This window comes from Lampetra fluviatilis, chromosome 22 (genome assembly GCF_964198595.1).
Source record: "Lampetra fluviatilis chromosome 22, kcLamFluv1.1, whole genome shotgun sequence".
NCBI classification, from domain to species: Eukaryota; Metazoa; Chordata; class Hyperoartia; order Petromyzontiformes; family Petromyzontidae; genus Lampetra; species Lampetra fluviatilis.
The window spans coordinates 4,083,046-4,103,347 of NC_136296.1; the positions used below are offsets into that span (position 1 = coordinate 4,083,046).

Sequence of the window (20,302 nt, forward strand, 5' to 3'; positions counted from 1 at the left end):
TGTGTTCACATGCACGTGTGTTCACGTGCAGTGGTGCACTGGTTAGCACAATGCATTACGAACCCGTTAACTCGGGTTAAATTCCCCCTCATGACTAATATTCAGCCTTAAATGAGTACCAGGTGCTGTGTGTACACATCGCCACTCAGGAGACAAAGGCGGTCAGATGTGGTGCTGGCCACCCACCCCTTCGTGTGTGGTGCCGACCTTCAAAGGTGCTCGCCACTCAGCACTTGCCCCAATGATCTTTTAAAGGCTATACGGGGGATCTTTGTCTTGGTCTTGTCGGGAGCAGTGCTGCCGTAGTTCATGCACTGTGTTGCAAATACAGCGACAAGAGTTCAATTCCTGGCCATTTTGCACTGATAAAATAGAGGCGATTGGAGCCCAACTCCCCTCTGCTGCTACTTTTGCTGACGTTGCCTCTTCTGGCTTGTTCCATTTCAATATATTATATTATGTCGGCTTCAGCTTGTTTAAAAAGATCTGCCACCAGGGTGCTTACTCACATTCACCATTCACAACATGTCACTCAAGTTTTCAGACTACTGCACTAGCTTCCATTGATTCAACAATTCTGATCACGACTTATGGTCTTACTCCATTCATATTTATTGGAAGTTACTAGAAGTCGTCTAGAATCAGGAGGGCCATGGTTCCTTTAGTTCGTATGCTCCCCTGCCTCTGAAACTCTGTTCCAAGTCATGTGAGGAAGCCTCCACACTAAGGGAGGGATATTAATGCAAACCTTATTGTGTATCTCACATCATTGGTAGACGATGTGTGAACCTGTTCAGGGCCTTCCCTGAGTCAATGCAACCTTAAATAATTACCTTGGTGTGCTGTGTACACATCAGCACTTGGAAGACGAAGAGAGGGTGTGTGGCCTTGTCCTGGCGACACCACTCCTGTGCCGTTGCCGGCCTTAGGTGTTTGTTGACAGCACTTGCCCCAAGAGTCTAAAAGGCTAAATGGGCGATCTTTGTCCTTGGTCTTTGTATGATCATGGTGCGTGTGTGTTGTGTGTGTGCCCGTGTGTGTTGTGTTGGCGTGTGTGCACGTGTGTGAATGTGTTTTTACGTGTGTGTAAATATTTTATGTGTGTGTGTATATGTGTTGTGTTTGGGGAGCGATAGTGCAGCGGTTAGCGCGCTGCACTATGAACCCGGCGACACGAGTTCGATTCCCGCTCACGGCCAACACCAGTGACGATTATCTGAACCGGTCCCGGGCTTCCCCTAGGTCGACTCAGCCTCAAATGAGTACCTGGTGCGGTGTGTAAACATTGCCACTAGGGAGACAAAGGCGGTCGGGCGTGGTGCTGGCCATACACCCCCTCGTTCGTGTACCGTTCCGGCCTTCATAGGTGCTCGCTAACAGCACTTGCCCCTACAGCCTGTTAAGGCTATACGGGGGATCTTTATCTTTGTCTTTGTGTTTGGGGAGTGGTGGCGCAGTGGGAATCACGCAGTGCTACAAAGCCGGCTACCCGTGTTCAATTCACTCATGACCAAAATCAGTGATGAATATCTGAAATTTCCCTGGGCATTCCCTTGGTCGACTCAGCCTCAAATGAGAACCTAGTACTGTGTGTAAACATCAACACCGGGGAGACAAAGACGGCCGGGCATGGCATTGGCCACCCAACCCCTTGTGTGCCGTGTCATCCTTCATGCGTACTCGCTAACAAAATTTGCCAAATAGTCTGCTACAAGCTATATGGGGGATTTTTATCTTTAGTGTTTGCGTTGCGGTGTTTTAATGGTTTGCGCACTGCTTCTACGCTCCCTTTAACCCCTGTTTGAGACTCATGGCCATGTACAACATCAGTCGCGAGTGGTATCGGAATATGTTCTTGCCCATAGTTAACTCCACAATTTCCTTGTGTGTTGTATGGACCTCGACTTGGGGGAGACACAGAGAGCTGGGTGTACTGCTAGCCTCACTTTTCCCCCTTTCTGATGCATTGGTCGGTTGTTTTGTTAATTGTCCATGCCCCTCCGATATATATGGCTAAATGGGAGACTTTTAATGTGTGTGTTTATGTTGTTGTGTGTGTGCCGAAGTCTGCTTATAAATGTGGTCACGTATTATTGCGTGACCTTGGTGGACTAATTTAAAGTTGCAGCTGCTGCCTGGCAATCTGCGTATAACGTGTCATGATTATCCAAGTGACTGTGGCGTTCTCTCCTTGCTTAGCTTATCCACTCAGGGCCTGTCAGACACCCGCGGAGGTGCCAAATGCAGAGACGCAAATGGAGAGTGAAAACTTCATGATTGGTAAATGGATTGTTTATCACCGTTGTTTTGTACACGTCTTGGGATGCTTGAACGTGCTGATTCACAATACCCTGGGAGAGGTGACACAGTGGCCTGTATACTGCACTCTGATCCTTCCTGCCTTAGTTTGATACCGGGGCTATGAACAGCATGTGTGTCAAGTGGTGTCTGAGCCTATCGCAGATATTGCCTAGGGTTACCTCAACCCAAATGAATGCCTCGTGCTTTGTGAGCCTATACCGGAGACAATTGGCTTAATGTTAGGGATGCCTCTTTATGCATTTTAGGTATTCGTGTGCACTTCTGTTCTTGGATCTTTGATGCACACAGTGGGGAGCGTTCGTGCAGCGAAAAGTGCGCTGTGCTCCGAACGCGGCTGTCCGAGTTCAATTTCCGCTCACGGACTTATTATCTGAACCGGTCCTGAGCCTCGCTGAAATCGACTCAGCCTAAAAATGAGTACCTGGCGTCGTGTGTAACCATCGCCATTCGTGTGACGAAGGCTGCTCGTCGTGGTTGCTGCCCACCCCATCACCTGCATCGTGCCGGCCTTCACAGGCGCTCGCTAATGGAACTTGCCCCGAAAGCCTCTTAAACCTATTTTCTGGTTGTATTTTATATACAAGTGCTATACGCACACACACACACACGTCTCTCTGTCTCTCCCGATGATGCAGGTAATATTGTCAAGTACACGTGCCATGCTGGTTTCACGCTCATCGGAAATGAAACGTTGACGTGCCGACTGGATACCCGCCTGCAAGCGAACAGCGCTCCTCCCGCCTGTCAAGGTGAGCGAGTGTCTTCACGACGCCTCCTCTTGGGGCACACAAAACAGCGAGTGTTGTGGAGACACCCATCTTGTGTCGTTGTTGTTATCGTTGTTGTTATCGTTGTTGTTATGGTTGTAGTTATGGTTGTTGTTATCAACCTGTAACTTGTTGTTGTTGCCAGTCTGTAACGTCCCACTGGAGGGCAAACGCCCCCCCCCCCCCCATTTTCTCTTCTGATCCGTCCTCTCCCCAGTTGCACCTGCCTAGGTGCAGGCCTCAGAACCCCGTGAGGTCGTCTCGCTGCTCTTACCACGGCTGCACCCGCCACTTTAAATAACCCCCACTCGTTATTTCAACCCCCATCATCTCATGTAAAATGTTATAATTGTTGTAAAGCGTCTTGCAGTCAGGCGCTATGTATAAATCTGCATAAGATAAGATCTCCTCCGCTCTCTTCCTCTGCTTCTCTTCCCTTCTGCCTTGGTCTCCAGTCCGCTGCTAGATTTGTCTCTCATTCCTCTGCAGTTGTTCTCACGTCGTGCCCTAACCATTTATGCTAGATTTACTTTTTTTTTAATTAACAGCAGCATCGATGAGTTTTTTCATTCTTCATGCCCAAACCTACCTCTTTGACTTAACCCGAACAATACTTTTATGTGTAGATTGAAGACAAAGCCCGTAGCTCTCGTATTATTTCTTAGTAATGGCCACGTCTGCGGTCTGTAATATAAAACCGTGGAAATATTCCACGTTGTTCTTCTAAGGCAAATCTCAATCCACGAAGTGAAGAACCTCATCTAGGCTCCGCGTAATGAGCAACGTGAGATTGAAGCGTGATTACGGATTCAATATAATTAAAGGTCACGGTCACACGGCTTTGTGGCGCAACGCAGTGGTGCTGCCCTGGTGACATCACAGGCGAAGTAAATCATCTCCTGGCACAAGGTGGCCGACCCTTGACCCTGGATACATCACGGTGCATTCTGGGAGCTGCTGCTTGACCGTAGGGTGCCTGATATGCAGGAGGTCGTGGGTTCGATCCTGACTCCTGTATATTGGAGTTTGCATGTCCTCTCTCTCCGTGATCGTGTGGATTTTTCTGCGGGTCCTCCGGTTTTTCCCTTCACATTTAGAATCAACATGCCTTTTAGAGTTCTAAATGTCCACGTGATGATAAGCCACTTGGTTGAGCTATCATTTGTGGTCAGATCGCGCTTCTGAAAAAGAACTATATAGCTCAGTGGGCCTTACCTGGTAAAATAAAAAAAAATGTTCAGGTTAGCTTGAAATAAAAATGTTAAAGGCCATGGCAAAGTTGGAGCCCTGCAATACTTTGCCTTCATTACTGTTGGCAGAACGGCCTCAACTCGAGGGAGCTCTAGAGCATTGCCTCTAGTGAAGGGCATTTGACTGACCCTTTCACACTGATTAGGCATCTTCGAAGAGATGGGAGTGCCCACACTCCGCCCCACTACAGGTGGGCTGGCGATAGACTGTGGTGTTCTCATTCATCATGCTGGGCGGACAGAGACGGTGCGTTTAAGAAACTCACAAATTGTGTTGACTGCTGTGCCTGGTCAATGAGCCAGCTGCCTCCGGATGGCGTGTTTAGTGTGCTGACCCGTTACACCGCAGATAATTTTTAAGGTCATAATGGCAGCACACACCCTCTTATAGTCAGCGGTCGTAATTTTAGAGGTTTAATCATTTAATTTTGTATTTACAGAGGCGCAAATCAACTGCCACATCGCTGTGGATCTATATTGTGTTGATAAGATAACAAAATAAACCTTTAGGACAGCGAAGGAATTGGGTGTGCTCCACAATGGAGCAGTTTGCATGAGGTTGATTGAGTCCTTATCCTGCTTTCATGCGGTTAATACGTGGCTCTGCGCTTTAGTGGGGTAACAATTGCCTTGTCAGAGCTGAGAGGCAGCATCACAGGGAACCTGTCTTCATATCCATGTTCACAAATGTGCGTTCATTTCCCATTTTGGTTTGAGTCGCCCATAATTGCAGAAACAAAAAAAATTGAAGCCAAAGTGTCTCCTTTTTCAACTGAATGTCAGATGTTGCGGAGGCAACATCTCGTCTGGTACGCAGGCAGTCGTGGATGTGTTTCCTCTATAAGGAATTGTCATTGTAAAATGTCTTCTTCTTCCACGCTGTCCTTGCCAACCTTCTCCACACTGCCCTGTCCTGCGCCATCTCTCTTACCGCTCCTCGGGCCACCGTGTCCGATGGCACCACATTGCCCCCACCTCTTTTTCTGCCTTCCTCTTGATCTTTTTCCTTCCACTTGCATCACTTGCCCCTTCTAACCTACATAATGTTCCTGTTGTCTCTCCAAATGACCGAACCACACCAGCCTTTTTCTCTCTCATCTTCTCTGTGATTTCTACCACCTTGAGTCTTCCTCTGAAAAAAAATAACACACAGCGTTTACTGAAAATAAACGCACACTTGATGCCTATCTGAATGCAGATTCACATCATCACCCCGCACAGAAATCATCTCTCATCAAGACACATATATCGGGCTAAAACAGTGTCAGATGGTGAAAGTCTGAGGGGAGAGATTATAAATGTTGTGGATTTACTCTCCAACACACCGGTGGGCTGAAGTAGTAACTAATTGGCGCGTTGTTTACGTGACAAACCTTACTGGCTGTGTCGGGTGGTGGAGGGTTACGACACATTTATACTTACACGATCTAACTCAAAAAACTTTATTATGAATTATATTTGTAGTTTGCATGATTTCCCCGTTGTCGGTTTTCCCTCCAATGGATGAAGCAAGGCATTTCCCGTGGGGCAGTGCAGCAAGTAGGTTGGTGCTACGTTTGAATTGTATACCATCATGCATTGTGAATTTTCTAGGCCTTCCAATTTGTTTTTCGAATTCAAAGACAGCTGCGAATCTGCTCAGACATTATAAGCAATGCTGTACAAAAAAAAGCCGTGATACGTTTGTTGTTTGTACATAATTCTTACTACAAACAATTGTGTAATGTTACGGAGTGCTCTGGTTAAGTGTGCTTAACTCACAATGGGAAGGTGAACATTTCAAATCTATGTTGAGGATCGACTTCAGCCCATCAATCAAAACGAGTAGCACTTAGTGGGAGGTCAGCAGTGCTCCACCTACGGAGGTCCACAGCGTCCCATCGTGGGAATGAGGAATTTCCACCACTGTCTCAGGGCTGCCAATGGAGCAGTGAGAGACGCTAAGACGTTGACTCGACTATTTTTGTTCTCATGCATGTTCACCTGCCGTACGTGTGTGAACATGTAACGCAACTATTTCGATTTAAAGCTTTCGTGACTTGCAGGGATTCATATTCTTGGTTCTTTCGGTAACGTCACCTAGAAGGGAAATAATGAAATAATACAAATTTTACATTAAATTAAATGCTCACGACGTTTCGGCCACAACACAAGCAGTCGTCCTCAGGTGAAGAACAGAGCTGTCGGACGGCTGCTTGCGTTGTGGCCGAAACGTCGTGAGACTTTTATTTTATGATGTTTTATTTTTATTATTTTATTATTTCCCTTCTACGTGACTTTACCGAAAGAACCAAGAATATGTAACGCAAAATAACGCGTGTCTTCGCTGTAGCGCAATGTCCGCAGGGTGAATTTCGAAAGGATTCCACGGGTGTGATCTTGAGCCCGGACTTCCCAGCCAGCTACCCGAACTACCAGACCTGCACTTGGACTATCGTCGTGGAGAAGGGGTACAACTTGTCTCTGCTGATTGACTTCTTCGAGAGTGAGAAGCAGTACGATGAGCTGGAGATGTTTGATGGTGAGTACTTGCTAAAAAAAAATGAGGCATTGAAAGTTTTAACTAGTTTTTTTCATTAGTATTATCATAATATGTAAAATGAAAATCACTATCTTCTGTATAGATAGAGACCTTAATCTGTATGTATATATCTATGTATATCTCAAAAACCTCTGTGGTACTTCCCAATAAGGTAGAAAGCTGAAATTTGGTACACAGGTAGCTTTTAGGAAGCCAACAACAGGAACAATCTGAAAATCCAAGATTTTTCATTGTAAGGCCTCCAAGATTTTAAGTGCCCCATAAACATGTTTGTGCGTGTCCTTCAGAATCCTTAAAATATATATGATTTCAGGTTTTTCGTTAAACAGCAATTAAAATTCAAGCGAAAGCAATTGTTTTATCTTTTATTGTTTTTGAGATATTTCGGATCAAAGCAGTTTGAATGAAAAAATTGGCATTTTATGATGTTCGAATCTGAATAATAAAAAACGGTCAAAAATAGGAGTTTCCCCTTGAAGAGTATTAAGTTAATTAATTAAAATTAAAATTTTAGTTCTTTCTCATAAAAAAGATCAGAATCTTTAATTTGAGCGGTTTCCGATGGGTACGTCTTTAAATATAACAAGTTGAAACAAGTCGTCAACAATTCTATTTTTTTGGCGGAAAAATACAAATGTTTTAAGTAGTTAGTGTCTGATCATAGATACAAATTGTTAAATAATCATTTCAGGTAAATTATTATTATATTCATTGAAAACGTTTGCTTGACGAATGCGCTTCTGTGGCCTTCTGTAAGGTTTTTCCTTCCGATATTCGGAAGCCACTGGAGCTCTGCACTTTTAAATCTAGATTTAAATCTCATTTCTTCAGAACTGCTTTTTGTGTTTAGATTGTTGTCCTTTCCCCGCACCTCTGATTAGTGCGGTTGCCTACGTACGGAGTAAAAGAAGTTCTAAATACATGCAAAATTCTGTGAAGACTATAAGGGAGATCTTTGTCTTGTGCGTGTGTGTGTCTGCGTGTGCCTGTGTGCAGGACCTACCAATCAAAGTCCACGTCTCCTAACCCTGAGTGGCAACATCTCATCCCCAATTAGCGTGAGGAGCAGGGGCCACCAGGTTCATGTGCGCTGGTCCACAGACCAAGCCACAAGCAGACGGGGATTTAAATTACAATACGGAGGTACAGACGTGACATATGTTAATTAAAGGAGGCAAAATATGCGTCTCGGTTTCGTTCTGTGTAATGCTCCGGTCGTATTCTACGGCTGCCCGTGACTGGCTGGGACTTACGATATTCTGCAGGGTACGCAGTGTGACCTGAAAGCAGAAATACAGCAGTTGCAGCAGAGAAACACATAAATGCTGCATCATCATAATATATGCAGCAAGGGACGACATATACCCACTGATAAAAAAATATATATATCAAGATACTACCATGGTCTAATGGTTAGTACACTGGACGTCAGCCTTAGGCATTCTGAAAAATGCAGGCTGGAAACCTTTAACAACACACACACACAAAGGTGTGCATCACTGCACGTACGGTAGGCTAGGCAGTCTTATCCAGACCACCAGCTTCTTTAGCCCACCAACGCGACGAGTCGGGAACTTCTCAAACGGAGCCATCCCAACCGACAGCAACGAACGTTCATGACTGCACTGTGTTGATGGGTCATGAATGAGGGAAAACCCGGTATACAGTTGTCTTTGTTTTTACTGTCCACATGTTCAGTTATTTTTAGCTGGTTGTCTGGATAAGGCTGAGAGCCTTTTGGAAATGTGTAATGGATTCAACTGAGTCGCAGATGTAGACTTTGAGGCAAAACATGTATTCAGTTCCAACACACGGGGTAACTTTCCCCTTAACAGAATAGCAACCTATGGTGGTGACCACCAGGCTAACTACACTAATTACAACGTAACTGCTACTATGGACCGGGACCAACAGCTTTGTCCCAGGTCCACGTGTTGGAGACTCGGTCAACGGAGAACGTAGACGAAGGTTTCTTCCAGGATGAACAACAACCCTGGTCCCTCTCGGGACCCGGCTTATATTCTCTGTGGCGTGGCTGGCTCCGCCCTTGGCCACGTCCACCTTCCAGACTCCTCGGGAAGGATCTGGGTCCCAACCACGTGACCACCCCTAGCCCCCACTTGGGGCCCCTTTGTAGACTTACCTGGTCACGTGTCTTCTCAGGTCAACCAGAGTGCCATGGCCTCGAGTAACCTCATCCTTCGGCCGCCACTCACACACCCTGTCCTGTAGGGTTGGCACTGCACGCAAAGCGTGGTGCCATCCAGCGCTATCATTCAGCGCTCACCGGGCCCCTCTAGGGCCGGTACTGCACCCACACCACTGTGGTATCCGCGATGTCGCTACACCGCACGCCATACCCCTCTAGGGCCGGCTCTGCACCCAGCATGTTGACATCAGGCGATGTCACTACAAATGCAATGCACACCTTTATGTATGTTCTTAAATGTATGCGACGCTGATAGTAAATCAAGTGTGTAAATCTATGCTCGTGGACTTTCCAGTTATTTTCTTTTATTTCTTCTAAGGCATTTAGAGGTACGGATGTTTTACCTCGAGTATGCAATGTTTAAATAACAAGAATAAGTTACCTGAAGTATCTTGTTACCGCCATGCAATACCTTGAGGTACTTCGAGCAAAATTGCATATTTATGATTTAGCAAAATAGCACTGGTTGTCATGAGGAAAGACTGGTCGCAGCCTAAAAGAACGTGACATTTCTGTTCTGGCTCAGGCTAATGTGCAGAAAAGATTGTTTTGTATGAGCGAACACTGCCTTTTGACCTAATCATTTTAGTTAACCTAGTTATTCTAATACGTTTCTTACACCGAAATCTGTAGGCGTTTCACATTAGTGCATAAAACTCACTCGGAAGTGGGGCATGATTTTAATTTTACCCGCCACGTGGGAGACATGCTTTAAAAATGACATAGCAGAGCTAGAACATTTAAGTTTCCCTGGTGAGCTGTGAGCCGTTAAACAGTCGGGTGTGTAGGGATTTTGTGAAGCTTCATTCTCATTTCTGTCACGCGTCTATTCCCTCACGCCACCCGACACTGCCGTCAGCAGGCTTATATACTCCAGCAAGCAATAGACAGCGGATATCGAGGGGACACGCAAAGCAATGTTTAAAATAATTTCTTCATATCCATGTCTGTTTTGATCACTGTGCTGGATGGGTTAGCATTGCGTGGAACGTTGGGCAAAGCAGTTCACAAATTGTGCTACGATCTCAGTGACCCATTGTCACGGCGACCATCATTTCACGAGCGGTGTCTAAAACGGTTCTGGGCTTCCTCTAGCTCAGCTCAGCCTTAAATGTGTGCCTGCTGTGGTAGACTTGGGGGGGGGACAAAGCTGTCCCGATGATGTTTTCCGGCCACACTACTGCTTTGTGCGCCGTGCCGGCTGCAATAGACGCTTACTATAACAATCCTTGCTGCAGCGCTCTGTACGACTACACGGGGGATCTTTGTGTGTATGTGTGTGCACTAGGTCGACTCAGCCTCAAATGAGTACCTGGTGCGGTGTGTAGTAAACATCGCCTCTCGGGAGACAAAGGCGGCCGGGCGTGGTGCTGGCCACCCACCCTCTCGTGTGCCGTGCCGGCCTTCATAGGTGCTACTTGCTAATAGCACTTGCCCCAACAGTCTGTTCAGGCTATACAGGGAATCTTTGTCTTTGTGTGTGTGCACTAGCTGCGTACTGCAGCACACCAGCTGCACCGCGGCAAGGGAGTGTGCAGAGCCAGACGGGGGGACATGCGGGCGCCGTCGTGCGCTGGGCCTGCCACCCTGGGTACCGCATGATTGGCCAAAGTGCCGCCACCTGTCGCCGATCGCCAGCCGGCTGGCACCTGTGGGACGCGCCGGTGCCTGCGTGTCAGGGTAAGTGATGGGCGAGGTGCGCTCCAGAAGTCAACGCGCGACTCGTTTGGATCGCGGTTGGCCGTTCCATGTAAGTGTAATGCGCATGCAAAATATGGACGTGCAGGGGGACATTGAACTGTGATTTTTTTTCCAACATTTTTGTTTTCATTTGTTTAGATATAGATTATAATTTTTTTTAATGATTGGATAGAAAGTGCCGGAGTTCACGCACCCTAACCGACCTACCTCATTGGTTTGTTCGATTTACCCATGGTGTTGACCCGCAAGTATGAAAACTGTTCAATGAATTTGGACCTTTTTATGAGAATATCTTTTGTTTCAACTTGTTCTAACCTATTCCAATTGTCGGTATCAACAACGTCATGAGACAAAGGGATCCTCCATTGAGACATGTCGCAGAGCAGTGCGCCCTGTGTTTCATAGAATGACGCAGAAGAGTTTCCACAGGAACCGTTCCCAAAAAATCCACAGTCGGGGTCGCAGTTTCTCCTATCATACTGTGTATGATAGTGAAATACAAATTCGGTGAAAATCTAATATTTTAATATTTGTGCAGCCATTTTGTGGCCGAGCTCTAACCATCAAGATTCTACAATTTGATGACCCGGTTTATCACAAGCGTCAGTGCTCTGACTTCTGCATCACTTTGCCAGCCCGAACTAACTTCAAGTGGTTTAATACAGGAATGCATTGTTACTCACAATCGAATGATTGCAATTTCAATACCGGTTTGCAGCCGACTGGGCCAATCCTCCCTCCTGGGTCAATAAAATAGGTGCTATTTAGTGGACTGTCAACAGTTTCCATCTGGAAAACTCTACCAACCTCTCATAGGAATGTGGCATTTCCACTTCTGGTTATGAGATACCAATAGATATGAGTGCTGTACCTGTGCTCATGTGAGCAGAGAGAGATTTGACATTTTCACTTTCATTTACAGCCGTAGCTCAACAGCTAATTGTTAATCTGTGTTGTACCATGTCTTGTTTAAATCCCTCCAGTTCATGAGCTGTCTGTTAGATTTATTTAGAGCATTCATCTCCCTGCATTCTCTATCAGAGTTTCATATTTGAGAAGTAATTATTTCTCAAGCAACGTGAAATGCCATGAAGCAATGCATCATTGTCGCGTTCCTAATATGCTGAGTAATATAATATTTACAAAGCTGATTATGTGCTTAATTAGCTTTTAATATTAATTAGATTTGCATCATGGTGAGAAAAATTCGGTATGCGATCTGTTTTACGTTTCGGCGTACAGAGAAATTTTCCCATTAACCCTGACCTTGGAATTATTAAAGACTCTCTTATAATAATGGTTTAGAGTTTGTTCTCATCAAGGCTTAAGTTTACTTGCGAATTTAAAGTTATTTTGTTGAAAGTAAAATCGAAAGTATGTAAGCAGTTGTGTTGATATATTTTAAATATGCTATGATGTGTTTGACCAAAAGTAGCGTAACGCTTCTCCAAGCGGTCTTCCCTGAGAAAGGCATTCCTCTACTCTCGTGAAATTATTTTGTCTTCACTCGGCCACTTTTTTATCAACACGATTTTCATTCAAAATTGGAATATAAAAAAAATATATATATTTTTTGTAAATTGTATGCAGCCGATTCCCGACAAAAACTCGCCCATTCCACCACTTCCCTTGCCACGATTGTTGGATGTCCAAATGTGGGCTGTGGTGCGTGAGTGGATCCAGTGATGACAGAGTTCCTGCGACTGTGCGGGATTGTGATTTTGGGGGCATGGCCCGGGGGACAGAGCACTGAGAGGCCCGCTCAGTCTGCATAAATTAACGTGCGCATGCGGCTCTTCCATTTCACAACATTCTTGTTTTACGTATTTGTACTTGTAGAGAAGAGGTGAGCAATTCATGATAGTTACTTCGATATTGGGATGATTTATGTGCTGTGTTAATTTGCATGTATATTTTCCTCAAGTTATTATATAACTTGGCTTTGAGTAGTTTTTTTTATCGTGTGCAAATTTGTTGCACTTGATAGCCAATATAACCAATGGTACGTGGGAAAATAACGTGGTATGTATTGGTACAATGATTATTAGCACATCATGCTTAATCCAAATCACGCTTTTATTAATTCATAACTTGTATTGGGCTTTAGTGTTCTTTACGAATTTTCAGAGGCAGGGGGGGGGGCACTTTAGCCAATAAGACATCATCAGTGCGAGGGCCGGCACACATTTGAAACCATTGTGGGTTTTTACAGCAACACGATAATGATGATGGGGGGATGTGTTTCACATTTGTGCATTGTAGGGGGCGCGGTGGCGCACGTCAGGGGCCCGCACTAAAAGGCAACAGGGGGCCGCCAATGGCCCACGGGGCCTTGCAATGAAGACCACTAAGCTTGAGGGAGCTTTCAAGAGTTTGACTCTCAAGAGCTCCCTCTAGTGGAGGCCCTTCCATAAGCCATGGCATGAGCGAGCAACTGCAGGGCTGCACATTTGCCTTATATTTACTGCCCCACGTGCAATGTCTCCACACCCTCACAGCACTCCTGCAGAACGATCTTATCCTATAATATGCATGTATGTATGTTGAACTTCTTTCGTCAACCGTGCTAAATGGAGACGCGGGGGGAAGGACAAAAAACGAAAACACAAAATGCAGTTCTCAAGAAATTCGTTTTCAATCTAGATTTAAAAGTGTAAAGCTGCCATTGGCTTCATAACATCGTTAGAAAGGGCGTTCCAGACGGCCACGGAAGCGCATCTGAAAGCGCGCGACGCATTGGCCGTCTTTGTTCAATGGCCAGCCAAAATCCGTTGCGAGGATGACCGGAGCTCGCGTGATGGTTTATGCTCCTTGACGAGATCAGCAAGGTGTTGTGGTAGTGGTTGAGATAAAGAGTGTGGTTATTATTACTAAAAGTCGTGGTGTAGATGATGAAGGAGTGGAACTTTTTGAATTTGCCGTCGTTTGTCGTTCATTTCCCGGGTTGCAGCCATTTCATGCAGGGTGCCACGGCCCCCAGCAGATGGCACAGTGGTGGGCCGTGAGCTGGTGGTTGGCGCTCGCGTGGAGTACCGATGCCGACCGGGCTACAGCCTGGCTCCAGGTGAAACGGCGTTCGCTGTGTGCCAGAGCTCGGGCAAGTGGAGCAACTTGAACCAGCCTCCGAGCTGCAGAGGTGTGATGCACTAATCAGAATCAGAATATGTATTCATACTGGAAGAATGCCATGAGCTATTAAGCTATTTTTAACTGATGTCCAGTCGGGGTGAGAAAGAATGTTACAGCTACAATCAGTACAAAAACATGATAGCGCAAAGTACAAGAAAGGTAAACAAATCACCCAAAGACATACAAATGAAACTAAACCATCCCCATCATACCAGGCAAAGCCCACTGAGGTATTAATTTATTTTTCAGAAGCGACCTCGCCATAAATGATAGCCCAACAAATTGCCCCATCCTTTGGACGTTTATAGCACTAATATAATCTAAACTAAAGCCAGCCACGAGACCACCCCCCTCGTCAACTCGTGTGTACAGCTGTGCATGCGGTTGAGTGTGTGCGTTGAAGCTTGCCCACCTCCAAGGTACAAAAGCAACTGGAACATTTTCTGGGAATAAGATTATCTCACAGTAATAGAAGACGAAATGCATCGGCCTTAGTGGTGCTTTACTCCATAATACAGGATTTTTGAGTTAGATTGCATAAATATATAAACGTGTCGTTAAACCTGCCACCACCCAATGAAGATATTTGTAATTACTAGCGACACGTCGTACTCAGATTGTAAATGTTGTGGCTTTGCTCCCCAACACACTGGTGTGTTGTACTAGTAATGAATTGGCATGTTCTGTTTACGTGACAAACTTAACTAATTGGCTGTGTCGGGTGGTGGCGGATTTAACGAAACATTTATATATTTACGCGATCTAACCCAAAAAAACTGCATTTTGGATGATATTGGTCACGAAAGCCTACGTGTTAAACTGGTGTATTACTCATAAGCAACTGACAAAAAAACTGAAATTTTAATGTGCTGGGAAAGAATTGACAGGTGCCAATCCTAATGTGTTGTGATTGTGTGCTTCAGTATCTCGAGTGGCAGTGACGCATTGGCTCAGGCACTGCGCTACGAGCCCAGCCACTTGGGGTTAATCTCCAGTCATGCACATAATCGGTGGACAGTGGTATCTGCATCTATCTAGGGCAGCGGTCCCCAACCTTTTTGGCACCAGGGACCGGTTTCGTGGAAGACATTGGGTCTTTCCCCCTTTTCAAAGAAGCTCTCCAGCGACGTTGTTTTTTACTCATTTTGGCTAGGGGTTAGCTTGTGGGCTTACCAAAACCGTGACTGAGACAAGTGCACAGTGCGGGAAAGAAGCGTGGATGGAAGTGGTAAATAAAATAATGGGGGCGGGCCGCACGCGGACTCACCGCTCTCACCTCCTGCTGTGCGGCCCGGTTCCTAACAGGCCACAGACCGGTATCGGTCCGCGGCCTGGGGATTGGGGACCCCTGATCTCGAGCCTCTGCTAGTGTGACCCAGCCTTAAAATGCGTAAAATATCTATTACGGTTACAAAGCTAATGGGGCCTTAATAGGTGCTCACTAAAAACCATTGCCTCTATGGTTGAATAGTTTTATTCCCAAAATATTTGTGACTTAATTTTATTCGCAGGCTCTCATCACCGATATTATTCATGATCAGTCTCCAATGGGTTGGATCTCACGTGATAGCTGAACTTTTGCTCACACCTGATGACGCTGGTTGTAATCTCGATCGAAAACGTCATACAAAGTTGTCAACATTTTTCTAACCTTTTCAACATTGCTGAAAAACCAAATCAAGTGGCACTCTTTGCCCGCGTTGGATGGTGCAGGATTATAGACGTTTTACCTGCACGATTTTTACTAAAAAGAAACGTTATGAATCGTGAGTGTTGCTCACTTGATCCAAACCTGAGTGATGATGGGCAGTCAACCCACAACCAGGATTTGAACTCACAACCTTCTGAATGTGAGTCGAGCTCTCTTCGACGGCGGCATCCCTGAGCTGAATTTTTGTAACTCGTGGCCAACATGAAATTATTAATTGCCAGTTATGCAACGGCCAATGGTGTTTCTTTCTAAATCAATGCCTCCCTCTAAAGGACACCCTGAGAAAGCCTCTCTAGGGGGGATATTTGGCCTGCTCTTCCCTGCCAGACCTCTTGGAAGAAGAGATGGGAGCGGTCCGTACTTTACTCCACTACACGCGACCTGTCGATCAACTATCACAATCATAATCGTTATTTAGACTGCAGGAATTTGATGAGCTATGATGCTCTTTTTTCATTGATGTCCAGTATGGGCGGGTCATCTTACTGCGGTGTACCCATGATACAGCTGGGGCTGTGTTCCGGTAGCTTTATGTCAACGAGAGAAACCCTAGACCGGGTTCAACTTAGGTAATCCTCATCAGCACAGTTTGGCCTGTTACGTAACCACCTTGTTCCGAGTCACATTCATTGACCCCGTCTGCCTCAAATGGCATGGTTTATCTCCGAGGTGCACGACTAACACGAGTGTGTGCTAATCATCTACCCCCCCCCCTTCTCCCGTTACAGTGACAATGTGCCAAAGGCTCGACAGCTTTTCTCTCAAGAATGGAGAGTGGAGATATTTGGGCGAGAGCAGGAATTCCTACGGGACACAAATCCTGTTCACCTGCAAAGCCGGATACCACCTGAAGGGACCCAGAGTCATCACCTGTGGAATGAATGGGTCCTGGAACTGGGACAACGACAGGCCGTACTGCGAAAGTAAGTGCTGCCCCTTCCTTGATCACGCCGCTTGCCTGTCAGCGTCGTGGAGTGTCACTCGCCTGTGCTTATTAAAATGTAAAGGAGGGCAGCATATTGCAGCCACAGTGGGGTTGTAATTACCGTGAGTGTGTACCCCATGCCACGAACGCATCGCCAATGATTTACGTTTGCAAAATGTGCGTGCCCATCTCACTTAATCGACTGGAGCCTAAAGTTGCCGCGTGAAGATTAAAAGAGTCAAGTAAATCTCAGCACCTCTGCTCGATTGATGAATGCGGCAGTCCTCATCTCCCTTGGTGGCCTTGAGCCACTGGTGGCAGTTCACATTTGCATGATGGAAGCCGGCATCCCTACGTGACAATCACTGTTGACATCTCATTTTAATGACACAGGAGAAATCACCGCATGGGTCAGTGTAGACGTACCTGCCAACATGGGCTGTTGCAATCGTACGTACACAGGTAGTCCCTGAGTTACGATGGTCCGACTTACGATATTTCGATCTTACGATGGCGATAGCGATACGAAAAAATTGCCATCAACAACCTAACAACGTTCAAGTATGCAGACGACGGACAGAATCTTGGTGAGTACAGTACAATATGATACGTTATGATACGTTCAATGCTTGTATGATATGTAGCTTCAGCGATTTCATTTTAAGGCTACCACGATACGATACGTCCAATGCATGTTAAAAGCTTTTATAGCAGATAGAATTGTTTTCTGAAAAAACTTTCTGTTAAATTGCAGTTCATATAGGTAGGCTAAGAATTGACCTTGTTTTTTTTTATTTTACATTTTACTGTGCAATACAGTATTGTAATTAATAAATACATACAGTATATAGTTTATACAGTACGGTACTGTAAATTGCTCTGTTTTGCTAAATTATCACCATTCTTTAAGACTCCTGGGTAGACTAGGCCATTTTCGACTTACGATATTTTCGACTTACGATGGGGTCATCGTAACGCATCTCCATCGTAAGTAGAGGACTACCTGTAATATCCTTCAAAACATGTGAATCTAAGACAAACATTTTTTTCTGCCAGGTAAGACCCACTGAGTTATATAGCTCTTTTTTGAGAAGCTACCTGGAGACAAATGACTGACAATCATGGGTTGACTCAGCCCATCACTCCGTCAGGATTTCTATTACATGTACACATTTGTGGTAGGTCAACGGTGGTTGTCTTCAGCCAACACTGAGCCCATTCACTTGGGGTCGCCAATGCAGATGTCTGGGTGCTGCGGTGGTGAGATGTTAACTCTCTTGCCTGGTATGCAGGAGATTGTTGGTTCGATTCCGACTGACATTGGGAGTTTGTGTGTCCTCCCCGTGGTCGCGTTGATTTTTCTCTGGGTCCTCCGGTTTTTCCCTGCACATGTAGAATCACGTGTTTAAAGTATTTGGCTGCTAGAAATGATTAGCCACTTCGTTAAGCTATCATTTATTGCCAGGTTACTTCTGAAAAAGAGCTACATAGCTCGGTGGACCTTACCAGGTCATATAAAAATTGTTTAGTTCAGATGAGAATTATTGCATGCTGACGTGAGCGTTAAAGACACTTTAAGTTTGAGCTTACATTGTTAAGACTATCAAGCCGACTGTCATCCCTAGCCACACTGTGATACATGCAACTGGCTCACCACCTTAATCTGCGTAAAAGGCTGCAAAATTAAACGCGTTTAACTTGGTGCTCGTTCCCCTCTGCTTCTCCCCCCACCCTTAGTCTGGGAATCCCTTCCTGCAGTTATCTGTCCTATGGGGGGGGGGGGGCTCCCCATGTTCAAGTTCATGACTGGCAGCCACCCCTCACCCCCTCACCCCCTCTCTCTGCCTCTCTGTGGAATGAATCATGACCACTGTTCCCGTGCAGCGCCTTCAGATGCGGTTCTTTTTTAGACGCCGCGTAAAATCCGACTTGCATTCAACGGCGAAAGGGCCACCGTGAAGAAATTAAGATTCAGGGCTGCAATTGCAGGCAGTGCAGTGGTTTTTTTTTTGTTGCGGAGTGTTATCACAGCCATGCGGCTTCGTTCGAGATTGATGGCTGTGATTGGTATTCTGATGTCTTTATCCATTAAAGCCATTCATGGGCTCCCCAATGAAGGACACTAACCCCCCCCCCCGTCACTCACTTCTGTGTATTATTGTTGTAAGGATAAACGGCACGCTTTTGCTTTAGTTTCGGGAGAAACCGTTATGCACTGTGTATGGCATATGCTAACGTGTAAGTACATGAATAGTTGTACATACATACGTATGAATATGCACATCACATATATAAATCTAATTATACACTGAATACATGCACGTGCAGTTTTCGAAGCACGATTTTTTATATAATTGTTTTATGATTAATTAATTCAATATCATGCGAAATTTGGGTTTTTTCTTCTAAGTAATGAAATTTGTTCGCTTGATTACTTCTCGGATTATATTCTTTAAATACACATTCATTCGGTTGACTTATTCTCAAAGATAACAACACCCGTGGTATTATTTTAGGCGCTTCTGCCCGATGCGTTTGCCACCGCCGTCCTCATTGTCACCCAAACCGGTCGCACCATCGTTTACAAAATGTTAACGTTTTTTGGTTGTTGAATCACTTCAAATTAAAACCAATGACTTAATCAATCGTAAATAATCACCCAGTCCGACGCTAAGTAACAGATGACCATTTCCTGTATTCATCAATCTGATTGCAGTAATGCATTTACTCCCCATAATTGTCTTTTCGTGTGCATACACATGAAGACAAAGATCCTTGCGTAGGGGCAACTGTATTGTGTGGCCAGCACTATTCCCGGCCACCTTTGTCTCTCAATGCTGCTATTCACACACCGCACCGCTACTAATTTAAGGCGAGGCGGACTTAGTTGTAGGTCTACAACAGGATCTGATAACCACGTGCCGCTGCTGTTTTTCATTACTGGAAATCGAACTCGGGTAACTGGGATCAGAGCACAGTGCACAAATCAATGCAGGAGCCCCTCGGCAATGCCGGGCTCACAGCTCTCACACGGCTACTGTGAGCCTCCTTAGGTCACTCAACCGGCGCGCAAAGAACCGGGGGGCCCTTTAACGCGTACTCCCAAAACGGTCGAGCGTACTTCACTAACGCACTCGACACGAAGCGACGCAACGTTACACGTCCCCCCCCCCCCGTCCGCTCCAGCTCTTGTCTTTTTTCTTCTCCCACTGTCGCCTTCCCCTGAACGCAGTAATATCGTGCGGCGAGCTGCCGACGCCTCCCAACGGAAAAAAAATCGGCACCCAGACCTGGTTTGGCTCCACGGCCATTTTCACGTGCAACTCGGCCTTCACGCTGGTGGGCTCGCCCGGGCGTGAGTGCCTCGCCAGCGGCCTCTGGAGTGGCGTGGACGCCTCGTGCATCGGTAATGAGCGCCTGACGACGGGAGAGAGTGGTGGTGGGGTGGGGGGCCTCGCCCTTTCTCGTGTGCCGGCCGGCCGGCCGGTCGCTGCCCCCCGGCCTTGCGACTGCACGCAGCTGCCCGTGCGGTTGGTGACGCGGAGACGGCGCCGCGCTTTGGGTTACCACTTGTCTTTGTTTTCCCAAGATTGTGGCTCGTTTTGAGGAACGCTCAACACATCTCCAATTATCGCGATTGTGTGTATATGTATATTTTACTTCTTTCGCACCGTGCGTAGTGAGCTGTGCTAATCGGAGGTGCTGCGTACGCTGCGAAAGAAGTTCAACACACATACGATAACACC

The 20,302-nt window shown here is 46.0% G+C and overlaps 1 protein-coding gene across 4 annotated transcripts in view; it reads left to right on the forward strand.

Moving 5' to 3' along the window:
* LOC144938460 (CUB and sushi domain-containing protein 3-like) overlaps positions 1 to 20,302 on the forward strand; it is a 683,443-nt gene that overhangs the window by 577,423 nt on the left and 85,718 nt on the right. For all 4 annotated transcript variants that reach the window (XM_078866283.1, XM_078866284.1, XM_078866285.1 and 1 more), the window contains 8 exons: positions 2,200 to 2,280; positions 2,958 to 3,071; positions 6,672 to 6,860; positions 7,878 to 8,024; positions 10,582 to 10,770; positions 13,742 to 13,927; positions 16,360 to 16,554; positions 19,789 to 19,962. In XM_078866283.1, coding sequence (XP_078722409.1) covers positions 2,200 to 2,280; positions 2,958 to 3,071; positions 6,672 to 6,860; positions 7,878 to 8,024; positions 10,582 to 10,770; positions 13,742 to 13,927; positions 16,360 to 16,554; positions 19,789 to 19,962 — 1,275 coding nt within the window. The remainder of the gene's footprint in view (positions 1 to 2,199; positions 2,281 to 2,957; positions 3,072 to 6,671; positions 6,861 to 7,877; positions 8,025 to 10,581; positions 10,771 to 13,741; positions 13,928 to 16,359; positions 16,555 to 19,788; positions 19,963 to 20,302) is intronic.